We start from the raw sequence: 24,869 nt of genomic DNA, 5'->3' as shown, positions 1-24,869 counted from the left end.
ACATGAAAGCAGTTTTTAAGCAATCAATGTAGTGGAAAGTCATACCTGCAATGTGTTCATCATTCCATCAGATCTCAGATCAAACCTGAGCCATTTCCAAACCTGGCTGCACATGGACAAGAGCACTCAGACATGAATTGATAGGAACTTGATAACCAGGTAACCATATTGGCAATTACAGGTGTCCTCGTGCTGGAAGCAGCCCAGAGAATCCTCAGGAAACCCCAGGTAAAAGTGAACTGGTTTGCTTTGAAAAAAAGTTGAAAGAAAACACAGGACCACGAACTTGCAAGCAAACCTTTAATTTTCATCAAGAGATTTCCTCGTAAACACAGATGAGAGATTCAACTATGATCCCTGTTTTTGTGAGACAGGGATGGGTCCCTCCAGTCAGCTCTTTTACAGATCTGCAGATGTTAAATAAAATCATACACCCATGCTTCCCAATACACAGAGAAATTACAGCTAAATGGAGAGGCAGCCTGCTTATTAACAGATATATTTATATATATAAATAACTGCTCAATCACAAGCATCCAGAGGTTACAGGTGCTGAACACTGGGACCATTCCAGCCACGTGTTTGTCAGAGCACTCTGGATTATGCACACACAGACACACACACCAGTACCTATCCCACACAGGAGCAAACACTAACCCTGAAATGCAGACTGGACAGTGGGCACGATGCAGGACAAAGAGAACAGTATCAGTTATGCTGTAAAAAAATAAATAAATTCCCCTTCCTGGCCTGGAGCCAGGCTCAGGGCAGGCACAGGCACCACAGGGCTGTAGAGAAGCCTGGCTGTGGCATGGCCAGGCAGAGCTCAATGTTCAGGACTCAATGGCATTTTTGATTTACTTACAGTATTTAAGCACTCCTGGAACTGGCTCTACCCTCCTGAAGAAGTTTAAACCCCAACTCATCAACTCTAGAGATACTACTGATCTACTGGGTGTGCATTTTAAAGTAAATAAGTACATGAGAAATACTTTTCAGATCTGATTTCAAGCATGGTTCAGAAGAAGTGCAAGTTAAACACGGTCATTTCCAGCAGCTTTCTCATTTTGTAGTTTTTTTCATACAAACTAGGTTTATAAATAGTTCAATACATTTTATTGTATAAATGCTTCATGGTTTATCATTACAAAATGCATAGTTTACAGCTATCACACTAATTTTAATCTATTAACTGGGATCAATACAAACCTTTGGAATTATCAGTTGAACCTTCTCTCCACCACAAACCCCCTCAGCTGATGGTCATTTAAACTTCTCAGACCCTAAACTTCAAAAAGTAACTATTGGCTTACTAAAGGCCCAAACTGTGCAACAAATCCAGGGAGACTAAGAAGAGGAATGCTCCATTTATGACTGAATTCTGCTGGGATATCTGGCATTAAGTTTAAATTCTGCCATTTTCCTGACTCCAGTAAATGAAGTCACTAGAGAAAATGTGTCATCTGTTAGGTCTTACTAAAAAAACTGAATTTAAAATAGTTCTATCCATCTTCTGGATTACAATTCCTACTTGATTGTGGCATCAGTTTCAAAACCATACAATAAAGCCTCTGCAGAACTGTCAATATTATTGCCTTTAAATTCCATTCATAAGGCCACTGTGAAGGACAGATGGTGAGTCTCACCTTCAGCTGTTTAATTAGCAGAGATCCAAGGATTTTTAGTAGAAATCATTTTCTAACTGGCAAACAAACTTGCACTTTTTTCTTTTTGCTTAGTTTTGACTTCCTCTTTAAAAGATGGAGGATTCTTTCCAAAATGTAAAACAAAACCAAATTATCTCAATAAATTATGAATCCTATTTTAGCACTTTGAATTCAGATGCTTCATTCTGGATTTTTTTGTTTACCTACAAACCCCACTGGATCTGGTGGACCTGTGACTGTTTAGAAGCGTCTCAGCTACCAATGAAACAACTTTAAAAAGATGATTCAAGCTAAGGAAAGTAAGGCAATGGCAAATAACACATCTCTGGGGGTTTTAAACCTCTTTTTCTTACCCTTCCTCCCTTATGTCCTAATTTGGGTCTAGCTACTCTTCTCCTAAGAGAACACTGTTCATTCACTCATTCATTCACTCATTCATTCACTCATTCATTCATTCTTCCTTTGTAACAGCAGCACCACCTTCACTACTGCTCTCCTCAGCTGAGGTTTCAGGCTTTGTCTCTGGTGAATTATTCAATCCAGACTCTTCTGGCTCAATCTCATCTTCATCATAAATAATATCTTCTGGATTTGGTGGTGGGGGGCAAAACTCCTCTGCTGGAAACATTTCTCGGAAAATAGTCTCAGCCTATTCAGGAAAAAAAAGAATAACATAAACTTTACCTTGAAATGTTACAGCCTGAGGCAATATTTTACAGATATTTAAGATTAACCTGCGTTCTTTCAAATCAATAGTGATTTAGTGCTTTGACAGTATTGTAAACACATGGGAAATCCATTCCTTCTTGCAGACCTCCAAAGAGAAAAAGCAATTTATCTTTTTACATTGTTCTATTAGGAAGTCACAGCATAGGGCTTTGTAAAAAATGCTGGTCATTCTGTGCTGCACTGAGAACAAGAAAGAGGATTTTTCTGGAAGCAAACTGATCTCTTGCACTATAAAAGCATCCCTAGCTGCAGTCCAAGGCAAAGCATGGGAAAGGTCTTGGCTCTTTCCAGAGAGAGGGATCCATTTCAAAGGAAACGCAGGGAATTGTACACATGTACAATCCATATCGTGGCTAGATGGGTTTCCCTATTAAATTAAAAAAACTGCAAAAAATTTCTATTTCCCCTTTTCTGAACAGCTTAAACACTGCCCAGCTCAGACCTACTCTTATCCAATGAAACATTACCACTGAAAATACATCCCCATTCATCTGTGGTTCATTTAAAACTCCTGTCTATAATTCCAAGGTATTAGACAATAGTTTCTTCAATATTTAGTAGTATCAACTGAGAAATGTGTGTCCAGTTGAACCCACCATTAAGACAGGCATGTAAAGCCCTTACATAGCAACTCCAGTAAGTTGGAGCTGTATAAAACTCAATTCTGTTCCTGTTTTTCTGCATCTCAGCTTGTGGATAAACTGTGGGGACTTTCACAGCAACTTTTACAGGGACCACGACCAAAGTACCAACACCTGATTAACTCTGAAATCCTTCCAGATATAGAAAATAAACAGGTTAAAGGACAAATATTGGCCTGACAGTTTTAGTACATCCTCTCCTGACCATGAAGATGCCTCAGAAGTCTGAAATATGTCAGGGAATATATTACTCTAGCTCCTAATAATTCATGTCAGGGTGCAGCAGTGAAAACAGAAAACTGGAAGCCAGATGCTTTACTAGATCTACACATAGGGAGTTTGAAAAGATCATAAATGGCATCTTCATTTCACTTAGCCTGTCCTCAGGGCAAGTAAATGCAACCATCAGCATTAATTCAGTATCACTCCAGGAACTGAACACAGAACTGCAATAAAACAAGAGGGCAGTGATTTGGAAATGAGGTGTGGATGAAGAGTTGTCTGTAAGAGCTGTGGTCCTGCCTTGCCAACAATGGATCAGCAGTGCAATCACACAGCATGACAAACAAATTCAGTAATGCTGATGGCAATGAAGAAAATAAATCACAGCAAGTATCACTAAAACACTAATCCCAAAATGATTTGAGAAATCAGATATAATTTTCCAAGCTATCTTTAAGACTAATACACACACTGGATGTTTTTTAAGCTGTTCTGATCCATGAGTTTGCAAATATCTCCTGTTTGGAGATTCTCATCAAATTCCTGGGAGGGTGAGAGTGATTTGGGAGTGGAGGACACACCAACTTAGAGCTATTTCCCTCCTCCTCTTGTAGACAAGGTCCTGCATGGTGTGACTCCTGCTTCGTCTTCAGAATCCTCTTCACTTTGCTCTCACACACCACTTCCAATTATAAACATGGTTACACTGAAGTATTTTCCACTTCAACTTTGTTTGTGACCATTTGTTACAAAGTTTAAGTCAGGTTCAAAGAAATGCAGCCTCTCCCTAGTTTGGCTAAAAAGTGATTTAGGCTCTTCATGGTTCCTCCTCAGAGATCTGCTTAGCATCTCCCTCACTGATGGCCAACAGATTGAACATAAAGGCTGAACTACAGCACCAAAAATACTTAAACAGGGCCTGATCTATCCCATCACTGTTCATTGGCAAAAAGAAAACTTCTTAAGGGAAGAAAAACCTGAATGTTAGAAATGTTAAAATCAGAACAAGCCCTGCTTTAAATAACAGTCTGAAAAAATTAAATTTAGAAAGGAACTCATTTACAATTGAAAACTGCTACCATAATAATTGTCTTGCATTATTTTTTGTCTTTACAAGTCTTTATCCCTCTGAGAGGCAAATTATTGCCTTGTAAAGCAAAATGAAGGATACTATTAGCCCTTAATGACACTGTTCTGACCCTGCAGTTCAGGCTATGTCAGCCTTTCCACTTCAAAACCTTATTTTTAAGAGGTTTATGACTTAGTCATAAAAAATCCTGCAACTGGCTGGAAGATGGCATGCACATTGTCTGAACATGGCTATTAAAAACACAGCTTTAAAAATGCCTAGTGACACTTAATCCTCCAAAGCTGTGAAGGGCTCTCCTGTCTGGCAGTGCCCTGACACCACAGGGGCTGCTGGGGCAGATCTGCCCAGGAATTTGTTCCTTCCTTAGCCAGGGGATCTCTGAAAGGAAAATTCTTTAATACACTGATACCAAGGCAAGGAGAAGGAAAACTGAGGCAGGAGGCCTGACCTACCACATTAGGAATTGTGCTGGCTTTTCCCCAGTAAGTTTCTGGTTTGGCATTGTGTCCTGCAAGTACTGAACCTCTTTGGTGATCCTTCCCACATGAACTGCAGACAGGATTTTCTGGCTTTGCTTTGTACTGTACCTCCTCTTTCACCTTCCAGGTGAATGATTGTGACTATTTCCTGATGTCTCCATCTACCTAGTTTTATAATTTTAGCAGAGTTACCATGTATATTTTTGTATAGCAAAATAACCCAGACTGTATTGGACTTATTTCTTTAGAATTAAAGTTTTGCAACCAAAATCTGCTCTGCCCAACCTGTTTGACAGCACAGTCATTTCCCAAAGCAGAGTCTGGCCCAGAGCAGACATAAACATTGGAGGGTAAGCCAGCATAGGAACTCTTCTCAACTCCTGAAGAATCTCTCATGTTGAAGTAGACTGCCCAGAGGACTCTGGGTTTCTCCAGTTCTTCATTTTCAGTCTCTGAAAATAAAAAGGAGTGTTTGCAGCAATCAGTGTTGTTCTGTGATAAGGTAAATATGTAATCTAGAACACTGGAAATCAAATTTTTACCATGGAATTACTGCAATAAAGTATTTTTGTTCTTCAAAAAGTCAATAATTTAACTTTCTGAGATTCTCCTCCATCATTCTTTCCCTTTCCAAGCACAGCTATGCAGACTCTACTCTCTCTGCACACCCTCCACCACACCAGCAGCAGTTAGCACTGCCAGCACCCTACCTAGTTTAAATTTAAGCCTGGTTTAACTTTAACACCTCTCACATGATCACTGGGACAGACTGCCAGAGCACTGCCAGACAGCAAGTCCTGCCTGGGCACTGCCAGCTCACAGGCACTGCACTCCCTGTGCACAGATATTCTGATGGGTTCATATTTTATCTTTCTACAGAGAATCTGTAATTGTGGCAGTGCTGCTGAATGAAAATAAATGTTTAATTTGTATTTATCTACACTTACTGAGGCTGGTACTGTGTTGCAATACTCATCAAGAATACAAAATGATCACAAACTCAACTTCCTTGCTCATGCTCTGTCCCTCCCTGCTGTACTTTCCACTGTCATCCCTCTGCACAGAGAGGCAGAAAAACCTCTGGAAATATGAAGGTCACTTTTGAACAGTGCACTGGAGGAACACAACACAGAATCTGGGCTTAATAGATACTATTTGGAATATTTGCTGTCCACTTCCTTGTATTTTACCTCCTCTAAAGTAAATGAAGCTTGTAAAAGACCTTGTGAGATTTACTTCTTTCCAAGGAAAAAGCTTCTTGATAACTCTGGCACTCAAAACAGTATTTTAAAGCAGCTGAATTACAAAAAAGAGATAAATCTATGCTATTCCTTCGGTATCTTTTTATAACTGCCAAATAGTTAAAAAAAATAGGTGCTACCCATACTGAACAATTTGAAATATAAATTAAATTCATCAGCCTGTGAAAGTCTGAGCCTTAATACAGGGCAAGATGCTCTTTAATATATTTAAAAGTTCACATTGCTCATAAAAGTTACTTCTTCCTCATTTAGGCAGGAAAATGAATGGAGTCCTCTTCTCCAGGTGACTTTGCCTCTTTGACCTGCCATGGCCCAGTGCTCACTTTATCTGGTGATTCATTTTCAATAACTCCAACAGTATTTGTTCTGACATTTTAATTAAAATACGACCACTACCTCATCCTGATGATAAAAAGGCCTATGTGTCAGGGAAAAGTGGCTTCTCAGTGCCTCAGTGCACCTGAGGACCCCAATGATCACAGAGTTCCTACAGAAGAATTTCAGTCAGCCTCTAAACAATCTATCATTTCCAACCTGGATCACTTCAAACATGAAGATTAATGCCACCCCTCCCCAAATGATTAGAGACACTAAGCTGATCTTCTCTTCACCAGCTCTTTGAAACACATGGCACTGTCGTGAAAATTGAAGAGAGAAGTGAAATATTAAAAGGTGGAAATTATCAGGCTCTAAGTTAACACATCTACAAATGAGAAATGTTTGCAACTCTCCAGTCTAATAAAGATTCCTATTTACAAATCTAAGTTGTTTTCTAAATATTACAAGCAAACCAATGATGAGCATTAGAAAGTACTCCCACATCTCAGTAACTTGCACTTATACCAACAAACCCCTGTCAGTGGGAGCTGAGCACTGTTTTCTCTCAGAAATGTGATTTATTGCCTTGCAGCAGGGGCACACTGGATTTGAACTGTGTTTGCCAGGGTTAGAGCACAGCAGCATCTCCCACGTGCACATCACCTACTCTGTGAATATTCACCACAAATATGGGTCCAGTCAGATCTCAGGATTACATTTCAAAAACTTGTGTGGAATTAGCCCAGGTGTTTCAGGAACAATTTCCTTCTGCTCCAGCAGCAGCTGTTCTCCTCTGGGGTGTGGGATTGTCCATCTCAAGGCCAAAGTTCAAAAAGTAGCCATCAAGGTTTCCTTGAATTTAGGGCCAAGTAGTTCATTATTGGAAATCTATCTTTGTGATTACAATAAAGAACAACTTTATGGTTCCACTGCTTACAGGAGAATCTGGAAAATTTCAATTCAAACAGCAAACAAGGAAACACTTGAAGACAAGAGGCTGAGCAACAGCCTGAAAATAAGGGACAAAAACAACCCAAGAAGCTTCCACAGTTTCAAAATATTAAATTTCACTACTGCACCTTCCAAGGATGTGCTGAACAGCAAATTTGTTCCATGGAAAAAAGAAAGTGTGAAAAATAAAAAGGTCCCAGACACTTATGGTCATGTCCTTGGATACTGAAGTTAAACCACAGCTGAAGTAGTAACAGCTACTTCAGTAAACTGTATTTATGAAAGATTGTATCATAATATCTAATTTATTTATTTTTACCTTTTTCTGTATTTAGATTGAATAACTTCTGTACAACAGGCTCTAAATCTTCCCTTGCAGTTTTAGTTGATGGACAGGTTAGATGGACCAAATCTGGGAAAAGAGAACACAAACTAATTCCAATCACCAACACACAGACAGATAAACAACATTTACAACTTTTAAAAGGCACAGCAGGCTTTTAGAAATCACAATCCTTCATAAAATCCCTTCCTTTAAGCCAGGGAAGTGCTGTACCATGGACATACAGTGCATGTACAGCACAAGAGGAATTCTCTGGGAACAGCTGAGAATTCTCTAAGTCACTCCCATGATGTACACTATGACTGGGCAATCCTTTGTACAACATTTTATTCATCCACTTCTTAGATGGGAGGAACTATTGCTGAACTATTCCTTTATTTGTTCTGTTTCTCTGCTCAGATCCAGAACCAGCTGCTTCACCCCACCTGATTTTCCAGCCATTCATTCATTTAAAAGCCTCACCTTAAAGCTTTTGATAAAATCACCTTGCTGGACTCATTTGCTCGTGGAAACTTCACCAGAGAAGTCTCCATCAAAGAATCCTGAAGGAATTTAACACTGTACAAAGTTTAAACTGATTTTTCTTCAGTACTGTAAATTTCTGATCCATTTAAAAGCAGAGCCCAGTTCTGGTATTATTTTAAATCTAGATGACATTTTTGTCTCTTCTCCCTGAAGCCTGGCTGTATTTGTTGTCATTATTTTCCAGTACATCACTCAGATCTTGACCCTGGTTCTGTCAGGAACAGAGATTTAACCCTTCATGCTCCTCTGCTTTCAGGTTGCACACATACAGATTCTATTCAGACATTAATATTCATTTTTTATTCCATCCAGACCAAACCTTCTGTCTGAAGGAATATATACAAAAATAAGGAAAAGGGTGGTGATAATCAAAGTCTCCCCCTAACCTTAACTAGATGCTTCCAATCCCAAACACTATAATATAAAATCTATTCTTTCCTCAAAAAACCCAGCTATAAATCACTAAAGTTCACATCATTTACTTTCTATAAAATCTTTTTTATTATCTTTAGGGTTATGGTTATGAGTCACAGTCATCAGTATATATTTTGATTATATTTGATTTACTCAGGTATAACTGCATTAGTTACAGTGGTTGCCAACATTTGTCTTCAAGTAATTCTCCCAGCAGGAAGAACGATGAGCTCAGTTCCTGATTTCATCATTACAGTCTCCATTTTTAGGGCAAGTGAAGGAGTTTGGTTCCACTCAAGTGGCAATACAGATGATGTGCCTGTCATTTGTGCACTGTGATCAAAGAGTAGATGTATTTGTATACTTATCTTAAATAATTGTTCCAAGGAGAAATCAGTCAGGTTAAAAGCCATTTACAGATAATGATGTAAAAGTTTTTTAAAAAATTATTAAATATGTCCCATAACTGGAACTCAGCTATGCCTAATATAGAACTTTATTATTTCAATATATGAAGGCAAATTTCATTAAGGAAGGCAGTACCTTCTCTTCTGAAATGAAAGGAATTGATGGAGAAAAGTAAATAACAGAAACCTTAATATTTCAGCACCATAAAAATCCTCCTGAAACTAATACTTTAGATCCATGGAACATCAATCTTTCATTAGTTTCACTTCCTGCTGTATATATCTTGAGAACCCTTCATAAAAAGAAATCAGCTATTTAAATTATAAATATTAACAATATTCTTTATAGCACTAAGGTATTAATTAATTACATGCCTGTATTTTTTTACTATTATTTAGTAGGAGATAGAACTTTTAATGACTTAAGCCTTTACTCTTCTTTCATATGCAAAGAACTTAGTTCAACGCTATTTAACAGCAAATAAATTGGTTATTATTACAGTTAGCTCTTTCTTGTTAAAAAAAAAATCAGGTAAGGTAATTTCTAATTCTATTCCAAAAAATACCCCAAACAAACATTTTATTGCTCAATTATTTCAAGTTCACATAAAATACCAACAACAGAATCCTTTCAGAAGGTAAAAGGCTCCCAAATATATTGTAGTTCAGGTATTTCCATTTAATAGTTCAGCTAAGGGAGCCCATTTTCAAAAAAACCAAATGACAGATTACCAGGAAGATCCATGTGCTTTGGATTATTATTATTTTTATCTCCTGAAGGAGGATTTATTCCTGTGTAAGTGAAAATGAGCCCATGAAGCTCCATGATAGCAGGCAGCCATGGCTCCCTGTATTCTGTGCAGGAGAGGAACAACACCCAGAGGTTTTCAGTTGTGCTCCAGAGCTGCCAGAGCCAGAGGGAAAATCTCCTTTACTTACAGGTGTCCTTCATGCACGTCATGGTGGAGGAGCAGAGCTCGATGACACGAACGGCCGCCATGGCCGGCTCCAGGGGAGGCACCGTCAGGATGGACACCTGGGACAGAAACAGAGCCTGAGGGACAGCATGGGGACACCTGGGACAGAAACAGAGCCTGAGGGACAGCATGGGGACACCTGGGACAGAAACAGAGCCTGAGGGACAGCACGGGGACACCTGGGACAGAAACAGAGCCTGAGGGACAGCACGGGGACACCTGGGACAGAAACAGAGCCTGAGGGACAGCACGGGGACACCTGGGACAGAAACAGAGCCTGAGATAGAGCACGGGGACACCTGGGACAGAAACAGAGCCTGAGGGACAGCACAGGGACACCTGGGACAGAAACAGAGGGACAGCACAGGGACACCTGGGACAGAAACAGAGGGACAGCACAGGTACACCTGGGACAGAAACAGGGCCTGAGATAGAGCACGGGGACACCTGGGACAGAAACAGGGCCTGGGGAATGTGGCAGCACAGGGACACCTGGGACAGCACCAGAGCCTGAGGGACAGCACAGGGCCTGGGGGATGTGGCAGCACCAGCATCCTTGCTACAGGTCAAAAGGAACTGCAATTACAGTTTTGTTTTCTAGTTTATTAAGACAGAACAAACAAAACTCTGATTAATATGCTCTAAAATGAAGGACTGCAAAGACTGACAAAGCAGATCTAAAGATGCATTTTAAAGTGAACAATGAGAACTTCAAACAGCAAAAAAATGTTTAAAAAAACCAAAGGAATTTTGAACTAAGCTTAGACAAGATAAATAATTAACAGAATAGTAAGGGTAACAGTTTATTAAAAAGCAAGCAAAATTAAAATTAAAGAGAGAAGCTAGAAATTCTATTAATTATAGTGTGAAGCAAGCAGGAAAAATCCCAGTCATTGAACTAAAGTGAACTAAAATTTGTAATAGTTTTATAGACACTAAAACAAATTAAATAATTACCAGTACAGAGAGCTGAGTAAAGATCTTGATTCAAGCACAAACAAAACTGAATTAATGACTTAATTCCTACCAACAACTAAACATTAACACATGAGACAAGTGACACAGAATTGGTGTGTACCTGCTGCTCTGAGTCCGTGTTCAATACAGACTGATCTGTAATGAGGACTGCCCTGGAGATCTGCCTACAATTTAATAAAAGAATTATGAAATAATTAATTTAATTTTGCAAAATGAAAACAAATATATAAAAACCAGTAATTTAGAATCTTAGTTTTGGTAATACCAGGGCCATGTCACTATCTAACCTTTATTACTATGATTCTTAGTGGGATATTTTGCCTGTTGCTGAAGCAGAGGATCTGCTGATCCTCCCCTGCCCTGCTCTGACACAGGCAGGACATGCCCAGGGCTTCTGCAGCAACAAGCAAATCACAGAAATCAGGACTTGTCTAAAGCTGAGCAAATTTAAAGCAGGGACAGCAACTGGCACCTTCACCTCCCAAACACATTTTAGCAAATATGAAATTCCCAACACATTTAGAGCTCTTGGATTTGTTATATAGAAAGGGGGAATCTGATGTCAATGACAACTGAAGAAAACTTGACTATGGAGAGTACACAGTATATCCTCCAGTTAACAGAGAAATACTTTGCACAGAATTAAACTGTACTGCAAAAATAAAGGAGTGGACAAGAGGCTCCTCAATTTAACTTGCAGGGTACTTTACACAACATGATTTAAAGAAATTGTGGTTTTTTGTTTTGCCACATACCTGTAACACACATTGGTGCATGTGCTCTCTGAGAGGTAACTGTCTTCCACAATAAAATAGTTGGCACTTATTCTTTGTCCAAACTGATCCACAATAGCTTTGCACCTATTTAAAAAAAACAAACCACAGTAAGAAATTTTGATTAAAGGTAACAAAAGCATGCATAAGTTGTTAAAATTGAGTTATACAGCACAATATTTGTATCTTTCATTAAATTCATTGTATTTCTTGAACATGTGAACCCCTAAACCAATTCAACTCATCACCAAAACCTAGACTGACACATTCTAGCTGGTGTATATGAAGTTTACACATGCAGTGCCAATACAGATAATGACATCCCAACTTTAATAAACTGATTACTTTTTACAGAAAATGTAAGCTTACAGCACTGGCATTTAGCTCTACATTTCCCATTCATAATAAGTAAAAATAAATCTGTGAATTACTTTGGAGTGGGATTTCTTTTTCAGAAAGATACCTTCACCAAAACCAAGTTTGTTTTGACAATAATATTTGACAAATTAAATAGCAAATAACTCAGGAGATTTGGGAAAGCTCCCTGACAAATGAGTGCATCAGAGTGTTCCAAGAGTGAGTTGCTCTGTCTGTGACAACTAAATACACCCTTTATCTCTGAGTGACACACAAAGGGATTAACTGAGTTCCTGGTGCTGTAAGAACAACACAAATGTTCTCCATAGAACAAGGACAGAAATAGAAGCCGGACAGAAATGCAAACCACAGAAATGAACCCATTCAGTGAGCTTAAATGAGAATACAAATTTCAGATTCTAAGGGGGAAAATTCTCTGTGAAAGGACAAACTTCAGTTATGTATGACATACAAAGCTGCATCATATACATGATGAAAAGGAGACAAAGAAAAGGAGGCTGCACACAGATACTCAGTAAAGCCACCTCTGCTGCTGATTCTATATCCATGATCTGTGCTCTCTTCTACACTGTCAGAACATTTAGTTCATAAATAAATAAAAGCAAATTAGCTTTACTGGATTTTTTCTTGGGGCATGAAAATCACCTTTTTTAAAACTAAGCTTTCTGAATAACTTTATCTGTGTTTCAACAATTTAACACACAGTGATTTAATTCACTTAAAGCAGTGAATTTTCTCACACACACTTACACAAGTGTAAATGCACAGGGAAACATCCAAAGGAACACAATGCCTGAGCCAGAGATATGTGCAGATTTACCCTTTTATCATAGTGCAACTTTGTCTGTGGAATATCTGCAAGTTATGCCTTAGGAAAGAACAACATTTCTGTAACTTCAAGCTACTTGTCAGCATCTGTGATTATAATGATCTACAAACCCAAATCTAAATAAGTAACAGCAATCAGCTCCACCAGCTCTGGTAAACCAGCTGTTCATATAACCTGAGATGAGAATTGAAAAAAGGTGACACACAGTCCTCATCTGTAATGTAAGAGGTTTATGACTATTAAACATGTTTTTGTAACACTGACTTCTAATGCTGACCTCCCAGGCATCTGGTCCCTACGTATATTCCTGTTTTAAATTCAACAGGTACCTGACAACAGTACAAGCACTGTTTGACATCCAACATGCTTCAGTTTCAAATCCTATCCCATGTCTGTTTCACTTGCAACTTTAACAAGTTTTTCCTAACTGTTAATCCCAGTGATTTCATCCTGGAGCTCTCATTTGAATACTGCAAATAAACAAGGAAGTCGAGCTGCTGCAGCTCATTTCTAATTATAACCTTTCTTATTGTTTATGAAACAATTTCCCCACCACCCCCCAAACATTCTGGAAGGGGAAAGGTTGATTAAATGTCATGTTGCATCACTCAAAGCCAGCAAAAGCAACGACACATTTTATTTTGCTGCTAAGTGTTGTTTCCTCTCCTTTGTTCAGGAATAGCAGCAGGTCATATGTGTGATAAGATTTAAAACTGAGACAGAGAGAGAGAGCTTTTCATTTCAGTCCCACTTCACTTCAAAGGGTGATGCTGAGAAAATTTCTTTCAAGTAGTGCTTCCACATGCAGCAAACACTCCTGCACTGACATTATCAGGTCTCTGTCATCTGATCTGTGTTGTGACAATGAATCACAGCCACCCCTTCATTGACCTTCTTTCAATGTGTCTGGATAAAAGGATGAAAATTAGAATCCATCTCCTTGCAGTGCCACGAGTTATAAATGTACTTTATAGGGCTCATTATCCAAACTAATGGACTAAGGGCGACATCCTTGAAATGGACTCAGCAGCACTGCCAAAGCCAGGCTGCAGTATTTCAGCAGATATGGAAATTACTGCCTGTTTGCTCTATCTTCTTATCACAGATGTATAAATGGCCATTCATCACATCTCTTCCATTCTGAGACAGAATGATGCAATTGGAAACATATGTGAAGCGTGATCAATATAAAATGTCCAACATTATGATGAAATTTTACATGTACCCAAAAAAGTGACACACAATAAACACAGAGAAAAACAACATTATCATACATTAAATGTGGTTTTTTTCCTTAGCCTCAGAAATACAATGTTCCACAGCCTCAGAAATACAATGTGGTTTTTATTTTCTAACAGAGCCTAACAGCTCTATCAAGAACTCAGGATGTCCTACAAACTTATTAAAACAGCAGATCTTGTACCATACGTAAAAACCAGATATTTTCAAGTGCATTACTAAAATCTTAAAATAGGGTTGTCTAAAATTTCTGTTCTTTCACCCTGTCTTGCCTGAATCTTATTTTCAAAAATTATAAAAAGACCTACAGAAAAAGGTTAAAAATAATTGTAGAGCTGGGTATGAAATCTACTGTTCTCTGTATATACAGGCATGGGTAGGAAAATGTGAAAAAGCAATGTTAGTCACATTGAGAAAAATGCTGGACTAAACTTTAAACTCTAGTTTAAAAGGAACTAAAGTTCTTTTTAAAGCCTGGTGATATTCTGATTTTAATTAAACTCTAACAAAAAAATTTAGAAGAAAATCAAGGCTGTAGCTAGAAGTATGCATTTTCCTTATGTGTACTAAACCAGGAATATTAAAAATAGAGAAAAACTCCCTGCCTTAAGGCATGGATGCAGTCTGCAGAGCTGTGAAAGGAGCCATAAAGTGGTAATGAGCACTGCACAATGCATTTCTGCAGTGCTGAGTGAGCCATCTGTAACCTGGGGAAGCTGCCTCTGCAGCACACAGCCAGCTGCACTGACAACCAGATATGAATTTGCCTCTTACCAATTACTATTAATGGTCTGTTGACTCAAAAGCTCAGTAACTCATAAATAGCCTCATTAACAACTTGATAGCTGATTTTTATTAGGCAAAACACTGAAGCCCAAAGTCAAGAGGAAATACAAGCTGGTGCAGGGGGGGATACACAGTGAGGAAGGAGATAACAGCAAGAACAAAACAGAAGATAAAGGAAATGGATATCTTGGATATGTTGTGCTTCTTCATATTCACTACCAGATAATGGCATTATTAAAAGCTCAGTGTTTTTGGAATAATGAAAGTCTGGTAAAATCTTTAGAAGTATTTCAATAATTCTGCTCCTCAAAAATCTATCATTCTAAAATGGCACAAGTGAACCCCAAAAGCAGCCTAAAAAAAGATATTTGTGCTGCTTTTTTTTTAAACTGTATTCAAAACAAAGTCAGGTTAATGGAAAAGCAGCACTCCAGCTCTTGTGGAACGCACATAACATTATAAAGAAAACACTGATTTCAAAGGTCTCCAGGATGTGCAGAAGAAGTTGGAAACTGGGGCAAGCAGTGCCACTGACCAGTTAAGACCTGCACAGAGTGGGGTTTGGAAGTTGCTACCAACTAAAAGCTTTGTCCCCCTGCAAGAGCAGTTTAAGTATTTAAACATTATTGGAATATAAAACTTCCTACAGCAACAGTTCAAGTATCAGTGTTAAAATAAATGACAGTTCCTGAAAGGGGCACAGTTTAATTTGCATATGAATTGTGCATTTGGAAGAACACACCTGATAAAACACATTTACGTCTCAAAGTCTACAACTGTGCAGTGAACTCCAGAATCTTCAGGAACAGGCAGAAAGGTAAAATCTGGAGTTTATCCAATTTCAGGGAAAACAGCTACTACTGGACCATGTCATGGCAAATGCAGCTACAAGGACTGTGCTCCAGGAATTGCAAAGGAGCTGAGAAATAAACTCACACCCCCTCATTTAACTACTCATTCTCCTAATACTTTGGTACTACACCATTTCTAAATTAATTCTCTAAATTTTCTACAAAACATCTTGAACTTTTCAATTATAAGCACTAACCTGCAAACAGAGTCTTTAAGACAGCCAAAGTGCAGTTAGACTAATATCTGATAAAATGTGTATAACAGAAATATGACAATTTACAGAGGTGTGAAAAATGCCACTATGGAAAAAACTCTGAGTTGATTTTTCTTAGCTGAACTTTCAACCTGCCTACAGGCCTGATATTGTTGTAAAAGAATTTATTCTAGAATAAGAGGGCAGCATAGTTTATGACAACAATCTACCTAAAAACTCATTAAAGTCTTTTCTCTTGGAGTGACATGCATTATCAGCAAAGATTAATCTGATGAGTCTTTAGGTGAGCTCCATTTTTAAAAATGCAATAACAGAGGGCTTTGTTGTCATCTGATGAAAATCAATTAGAGTAGGTAAGGCCACAAGGAAAACTAACATCACTCATCACCAGCCCCCCGGCAGCTGAAATGATTTGTCTTCCAAGCTTGGGTGATCAGGAGCTGTAGTAATATCACAGGGAAATTAATTTAGTTTCTATATTCTAGACCCACTTTCCTTGTTCTGGAGGTCCTATACACAAATTACTTTTAATCAAGGTTGATGTGTTATTAATACCAAGGAGGATCTCTGAAGAATCATTTTTTTTTCAATTGACTTGAGGCATTTTTCACCTGTGTTTTGTGTATAAACAGAAGTTGCGGGTGCCCCTTACCGGCCCGAGGCTCTGTCCAGCACCAGGCAGCGCACGGCGTGACGGAGGCAGTAGATCCCCCCAAACACAGCACACAGCCTGCAACAGGGAAACACAGCTCATTAGTGCAGCTCTGCTAATTGCAATCAGCCTGAGTGGTCAGCAAGGCAAAACTCTGAGGTGTTGGTAAGACTGATTTACTGACAGAAGCAAGATGTGGAGCTGTTGGAGTGCAGAGGAGGTCACTGAGCTATCACAGGGTTGGAGCCAGGCTGGCAGAGCTGGGGGTGCTCAGCTGGAGAGGAGAAGCTCCAGGCAGAGCTCAGAGCCCCTGCCAGGGCCTGAAGGGGCTCCAGGAGAGCTGGAGAGGGACTGGGGACAAGGGATGGAGGGACAGGACAAGGGGAGGGAACAGCCTTAAACTGAAGGAGGGTAGGTTTAGATTGGATGTATGGAAAACATCCCTCCCTGTGAGGGTGGGTAGGCCCTGGCACAGGTGCCCAGAGCAGCTGTGGCTGCCCCTGGATCCCTGGACGTGTCCAAGGCCAGGCTGGACAGGGCTTGGAGCACCCTGGGACAGTGGAAGGTGTCCCTGCCATGGCAGGGGTGGCACTGGATGAGCTTTAAGGTCTCTTCCAACCCAAAGCAGTCTCTGATTCTGTGATTTTGAAGTGAAAGCATTTTGATTTATGTTCACAGATGACAAACTTGAAAACTTTCACTTTGCAAACCTGACTTCCAAAAATGGCATTATTCTGTCATTCTAATGCCAGATGAGCAGTTCCAAGACAGCCAGTCCCACAACCCCTCTGACCTGCAGGACAGGGGCAGCCCAAGGAGCTGCCAGTACCACCAAGTACCACGGGACACCTGGAACACCCAGCTCCCTAAAAACACCCCTGCTCCTCATGGAAAACCAGAGATTCATCCCAAAAATCCCAGCCTTGGCTATTTGGAGGTTGTTGAAGATGCCACAAAGGTTAAACATCCACTGAAGAACTCAGAGAACCCAGAGCTATGGGTTTATTATCTCTAATGCTGCAATCCACAGCCTCCTGCCTGACAGCAGCTATCAGCATCTCAAACCAACTCAGAGGAGTTGATTTCATATCTTGCATTTAAGAATAGCACTATTAACTTAACTACAACTGGATTCCTTAGTTAAAAACATTAATTACAGTTTTCCTTCAACCACAGCCAAGGGGTTTTGATATATGCACTTTATTTTTCCAGCGTGCTTTGAAAGAACTTTGCTGCTTGGCTGCACAAAAATGTGAATTATTTCTTTCCAAGAGTAGCCTGCTATCCAGGGGATGAGGGCATGACCAGTTTTCATAGGCCAGCAGAAAAGTTCTTTTAAAATGAAAATGGAAAGGAATTTTGATTGTGTTGCTGAACAATCACAAACAGCCAAAACACCTCTTAGAACAGCCTAGCATGAAAAATGACACAGCTAGGAAGGACTTGCCAAAATTATTTAAATACAGAAACCGAAATATTCAACTAAATGGCACCCCAATAATTTATGACAAAGTAAAATCATTGTGCTGGCATTACTTTCATACAATGGGCTATTCAAGATGATTTGACTGCACTTGAAGTACAAGCAACTCTTTGATAGCATTAACCCTAAATGACAGACATTTAAACTGATATTACTCTAATTAACTGGCGACTGCCTCCACCAATAATTCAAGTTTTGCTGAAAGATAGCAACAACACTGTACTCAGCTTCAACTCTGCCCTGCTGACATCAAATCATATTACAGCTAAATTAACAGTTGTGAAAATTTTTGGCCTGGTACCTTCCATCATACACAGCCTTTAAATGCCATTTCAGACCCCATCAAGGCAGAAATCAGCAGCTGCAATTTTTAATACAGCTGTGGAACAATAGGACATATTAAAAGCTGCATTTTTGACAGCATATTCACAGTGATTTATGAGTTTGTATATAATTTGATTATTCTATTAATTTTACTGATTACTGATTCAGCTAATACAGTGAAGGTCACTTACAAAATAAATCTTCATTACATTTCACAGAAAGTAACTGCCTCCAACTAGTTGTTTTCTTTAATTAAACACTAATGTAACAAGAGAGAAAATAGGCTTCAGGGTTGCTGCATCTGTTGATACAAGAGGAGTTTACTGCTTTGATGTAATGCTCTGTGATATTAATTGAACAAAAATAGAATGTCTCTCTATTTGACATCTCGATTTCCAACACTGAGATACCACAAAAACACATTACAGACTTAGCCTTAGTTCACTCTGAAAGAATTTTAAAACTGTATCAAATAATTTTACACCAAAATCGAATTTTTATTTCTAGCATGTAATTTGTCCTCTGATTTCTACAATGCATGTTGTGATTAATTTAAAAATTGGCTAACTTTTAACTGTGCATTTTTTCTGTTGTAAGAACTATTTGTTTCTCTCCTTAAAGCTGAATACTCCATGTACAGCACTGCAAGCTTTGGAGAAAGATCAAAGAAAAACATGGCAAGTGCTGAGATAATGAATTGTCCGCTTTCAGTTTATTTTTACACACAGAGCAAGCTGTGACCTGGTTCTTATGTTAAAGTCTGTTTCCTGAAAGGCTCCTAGAAAATCAGACTTTCCTCCAATGTTGCTGTGTTCCAAAAACATTAACAGGTAGAGTTGACACAAATCAAATAAATAAAATAGCTACAGCTACAAAAAGTGATGGTTAATCTTCCAAACACATGGTTCCCATATCAAAGTCAAAACTTGGTGTGAGTATCCATCTGGGTAACACCAAAAATCCAGCCCCCAAAAAACAGCACCCAAAAACTAATGAAGAAAATAATTTATGTCATCCTGAACTGTCCTGGCATTTGGAGAGCTATGGAAAGGAAAATATGTGACAGAAATGCTTAGGGAAGCAGATGAAGAGTCAAATATTTTGACTTTTTCCTGCAGGCTGTGTTCATTATTCCTGTGAAATTTAAAAAAGTCCTGTAGGATTAGAGAAGCAGCCTATGCTCTAAATCCATCAGCAACATGACAATTGTACACCAATCATAAAGTTCTGCACTCCCCACCAGCATGTGGAGCCTGCAGCCCCAGGTAAGAGGATTTCCTTCCCCAGATCTCCCCTTCCTTCTGGAAAACCAGGCTGGGACTGGGAAATGCTGCAGGAAGAGGAGCTGGAATGGCAGAGCTGGGGTACCAAATTTAACTTTAAAACTAAGAAATTGCTCCTTTTAATTGTATGGAATTTAGACTGCATATACAGAAATATCCATTCACATCCTGTGAAACACTCTAGCAGTGAACACAGTAAAACAGACAAGATAAAAACTGCTGGGCTTGGTTTGGGTTAGAGCACAAAGCTCCAGCTACTTATCACTGACCCTTCACAGACCCTCTGTGCACCTCTCTCCATAATTACAAAACTGGGGTAATTTCAGTCTATTTCATCAGAGTCTGGCAAGGGTTGGTATTTATTGTTCAGGGATTCTGAGTGATCACTCTGCACTGAAGTACAACTATTTCAGGAGTTTTAGCATTTGAGCTCCCATTATGTGATGTACAAGTTTTGTGGTTGGGGAAGTCACTGCTGCCTTTTACAGGCCCAAGATCCCAATTCCATTTCCCAAACTCAAATGTTAGAAGATAATGCAATAAAAATCTTAATTTATAATATATTTCTATGTTCCTATACTTCAGCCTCGCTTTGTGCCAGTGTAGATTTCTTAGGGTGTTTCTAAACCTGAGGAAATTCTGTTGACAAAAATGAGACCATGTTTAATCTGTCTTTTCATTTCAACTACTAATTAGTAATTTAAACAACTGCAGTACCAGCAGCTTATTGCTGATAAAAGTGCCATGATACTGATGACTCTGGGCACAATATAAAAGTGCTTTCTTAAAATTAACCATATTATCAATCTAAGTTTTTCAAGGATATTGCAATAACACTACTTTTTAGTGAATCAAGGTTAAGAGTCATTCTCTGGGATTCTAAACTCAAGAAACAGATGATTTCTATGAAGGTTAGGTGAGAAACCATCAGGCAATGTGTTTAAGTGACCTAAAAATTATGGTTAAAGCACTGTGGCAACTGTAAGAAATTGCCACGGAGCTGGAGAGGGAAAAAAGAAACAGAAGAGTTGAGTTGTTTCTGTGCTGCTGGGAGGGCAGGGAAGTGCAGAGGCACTCCCAAGGCTCCTCTCTGGGGAGGTGGAAGGACCTGGCTCCAAACCCCATGGACCCTGCTGGAGAAGCTGCTTCTCCTCAGCCAAGGTCACCCAGCTGCAGTTACACAACAGCTCTGCCCTCCCAGAGAGGCTGGGGAGAGCAGGACTGCAGGGCAAGGCACAAAAGCCAGCACTAGGAGCAGTCACTAAACATTAGCTCATCTATAGAACCCAGTTCTGTGTTCTCTGCCTCCAGAAAAGATACAAATTCCAGTTCTCTTAATCCTCAATGAAATTCAAGGGCTATTTTACTAATTCTGCCATGTTTAGGAAGGTACCTTTCTCTGTCTTCTGGTTTAATGAAAAAGGACTCTGCTAAATGCAATTTGCCTCCTCATCTCAGATTTGCTCCAGTAATAAACAATCCTGTCACTTCCACAGCTCTCCTGATAATGCTGCAAATATTCACATGTGAGTCAGAATTCTCAGGGAGACCCTGTAAGGCACAACCTGCACATCCCCACACGACCAGGGAGGAATTTCCTTGCTAAGGGACTGGTAAGACGTAATACCAAAATAATACATTAAGATATATTTGCCTCCTATTATCACCATTACCCTAATTATTAAACCCTGAAAAAGTCATCTCACAATAGTATTTGTATTTTGTCCTTTTAGGTTCTAAATATGCTTTTAAAATGAACCAAGATGATCAAGAATGAGAGTAGGACAATGTAAGTCTGACCCCTCAATACAATTTCTTGACTGAAAACTTTTCCCTGCCTAGTTAGGGGTGGGAAATCAATACACTGGGACAGCATCCACTGCATTCAGAGCATCCCATGTGATGGATTCTCATGGCTGAAGGCCTTCACGAGGTATAAACTCCTGCAGAACACAATTTCTAGTCAGAAAGAACAGGGAGCAAAACAGCTCTCATGTTTGCAAGTAATTTTTAAAACAAAGAATTGACAAACACTCAGAAGATAAAAACTAAAATGAGAAGGTATTCTCTAAGTTTCATCCACTTAATGCATTTTACAACAAAGGTTATTTCCAAATTAAAAGTCTTTTCCTGTCATTCTGAGAAATACTGTGGGCAAGGACACAAAAGCATTCCACAGCTGTATTAACGACAAGGCTCACTGATCTGTGAATAACCTGAAAAAAATGAAGATTATTGAGTTACTTTACCAATCTATCCATCCATCACCAGTGAACAGGTCTCAGAATGATGGATTATCTCACTTCCCTCATGTTTATCCCAAGAAAGAGTTTCTCCTTAGAGAGAAAAACAAACAACTGATCCTAAAACAATCCTGCTAATTCTGCTTGCCCATTTTGCATTCATCTGCCAACAAAGTGAGAAGAAAGATATCAAGTTTGTCTTTAAAGGCCAAACTACATTCGAAGTTTTATTATTTCCCTGAAATGCAAGTGAAAACAATTAAGAGGAAAGCAGCACTGCAGCTACCGGTACTATTCAGCATTTTAGTACAACTCAAGGAATAGTGAGAAGTTGTCAGTAATTCCAATTACATTTTCTGGTCCAAAGAAATGGAATAATTATAAGTGATAAGAGACAGATAAATATGAAAATTAGGTATTTTGAAATGGAGGACTGAACTTATATCTCACTATGATTTTTAAATCACCTGTGATTGTTTCACATGTGCTGACACTCAAATCTGTCACACCTGGTTGTCACCAAGAATTCACACTGATTGAATTTCTCATTAAATTCTCATTAATGTGCTAAATCATACAATTTACACACAGAAAAGTTCTGCATCTTGCTAAAATGCAGAGACATAATACTCATGCTTAGATTCAGCTGAAAAACATGGTGTGCCCAATTTTTAATAAATGACTGCAGTCAGGTTTCCTGAAGTCCAGTCTTGATTTCAGACCACTAAAACCTTCCTAGAGTGTAACAGGGACATAATTGGGAATTTTAAAGGACCTGAGACTACCCCAGAAGCTCTGACATCTCTAGCAGGTAACAGTGCACATGTAAAGGTAAAACTGATTATTCATTTTTAAATATATACAGGAACCCTCAGAATCAATCACACTATTCATCTTATCTCAGCCTGGCCTCTTAATCTTCCTGTAAATATGGGCACTGAAAGAGATGGAACTGTCTTAATCAGATCTTTCCTCCATCACTAAATTACTGCTGTCACTGTCACAGAGACAGAAATTACAATTTCAGGCAGAATCTGTAGGAACTCCTACAAAGGGTGACACTGCCCACCAAACACACAATGGGAAAGCTCCAGGTCTGTTTATAGGAAATGCACATTATTAACCAACTTCCCATGAGAGTCAGGGACTCACCAACTCCTCTGGCCAAGCAGCCAAGGATATTCCAGCACCTACTGCCATCTGTCAGCTTTTGGATAATTGTGTCTTTGTTATCCAAAGAAGAGAGAACGTGTCCCTGTGGAACCTTTGTGACATGATACAGGGGACAGTCACCAATTCCCTCTGAAAGTTCACATGGGAAAAACTACTGCTTCTCAGAAAGTCAATTCCATTTGCATGTCCATATTTCCATGAGTCCAGAGGAAAGAATCTGAAACCAAACTGAAGTGAAACTTTGCCTGCTCTGCCCCAAATTCAGTGTGTTCACAAAGCAAACAGCAGCAGATGTAAAAGCTTGTTTGGGTTTTCCTCAAGGATGAGATATTATTATATTCACTTGTACTTAAGATCAGACTATTGCTACATCATTAGAAAGGAGATTCAGGACAGTTTTGTACCAAGAAGGAAGCAAAGGAAGCTGTTAAGGGCCAGTGAAGTTTTGCTTTTTTTTGTCAGCTCAGGAGAGCAGGAGGCTCCCAATGACCTTCCTTGTTCCACGACTCCAACTGATGGAGACAGAAACCTCCCATCTGTACCTCACCATATTGGTGATAGAAAAGTTTAATTTTCTCTCCTAAACCATCCCTGCTTAAACCAATAAAGAAGGAAGAGCGCTTCTGCTCGCTGGAGTGTCGTCAGCAGCTCCAAAAGGTTGTGGTGTTTATGCAGGACTCATTTGGGATGCAAGGATGTGACTTCCAAATGTCTTTGACTCATTCCCATCAATATGCATGTGTGCCATTTATAACAGTAGCCTTGATGAGAACACACAGTGTAACTGGCTGCAAGAAACGCTTAAGAGGTTTACATTAAAGCAGAATATAGAACAGTGGTTAGAAATCACAGGCCAGGTGACACCTTCCCCTGATAAGCTGGTGATAAAAGCTGTAGCCTGTGATCTATAGGCTCTGCTGCTGCCTCTTTACTCCACAGCCCCAGCAGCATTCTTCACATACAGCTCACTCTGAGCAAGACACAATCCTGAGGGCAGAACACCTTTAAAAATTGTGATTAATCTCAAAAAATATTATGGTTGCCTCCTAAATTGTTCACTTAAAAAGAACTGATAATGTTTAAAAAGTTTTGTATTAGAATTTTTGCAATACATACCTTTTAAAAGTGTAATTACTTTTTGGTTTGACAGATTAATTTGCTCCATCCAGGAAAATACCCTCTTTGTTGTAAAAGTTATACATTTTAGCAAAAAAATCCTAAAATGTAGCAACCAGTGATCTGAAATAGAAAGTTCAGACCATCTGAAGAACTCCTGTCATCACAGAATGATTTTCTGATAAGAATATTTATAATACTTCTAGACACCTCTACTGCTAACTTGAAATATACTGCTGTTACAGATCAGAAAACTGGATGTGCTGGTTATTAAATAAAAAACAATTAAGCTAAAGGGATTTTGAAAATGCAAGAAAAATTACATGGATAAGAATCTACAGAGGAAAAAAAGCAAGCAAAATTTTAAATATTAAATTTACTTTTTTCCCCCAGGCATTTGAAGCCAAGGAAGGTTGAACTGCCAAAACTGTACTACTTCAATGGCTCTGATAACATAGTGATTTATTAATCTCTGGTCACATACAGATACCTGGCCTCACATGAAGTCCTAGAAAGACACA

At 39.0% G+C, this 24,869-nt stretch overlaps 1 protein-coding gene across 2 annotated transcripts in view; it reads right to left on the bottom strand.

Annotated features, from left to right (window-relative positions):
• Window positions 1–286: 286 nt before the first annotated feature.
• CHM (CHM Rab escort protein) overlaps window positions 287–24,869 on the bottom strand; it is a 52,245-nt gene continuing 27,662 nt past the window's right edge. For both annotated transcript variants that reach the window (XM_059482981.1, XM_059482982.1), the window contains 7 exons: window positions 16,727–16,804; window positions 11,759–11,863; window positions 11,104–11,167; window positions 9,988–10,084; window positions 7,679–7,771; window positions 5,114–5,280; window positions 287–2,316 (listed from right to left, as the gene is read on the bottom strand). In XM_059482981.1, the coding sequence (XP_059338964.1) occupies window positions 2,119–2,316; window positions 5,114–5,280; window positions 7,679–7,771; window positions 9,988–10,084; window positions 11,104–11,167; window positions 11,759–11,863; window positions 16,727–16,804 (802 nt within the window). In that variant the 3' untranslated portion in view covers window positions 287–2,118. The remainder of the gene's footprint in view (window positions 2,317–5,113; window positions 5,281–7,678; window positions 7,772–9,987; window positions 10,085–11,103; window positions 11,168–11,758; window positions 11,864–16,726; window positions 16,805–24,869) is intronic.

This window comes from Ammospiza nelsoni, chromosome 15 (assembly GCF_027579445.1).
Source record: "Ammospiza nelsoni isolate bAmmNel1 chromosome 15, bAmmNel1.pri, whole genome shotgun sequence".
Classification (NCBI taxonomy): domain Eukaryota; kingdom Metazoa; phylum Chordata; class Aves; order Passeriformes; family Passerellidae; genus Ammospiza; species Ammospiza nelsoni.
This window is presented reverse-complemented; position numbering and strand designations above follow the sequence as displayed.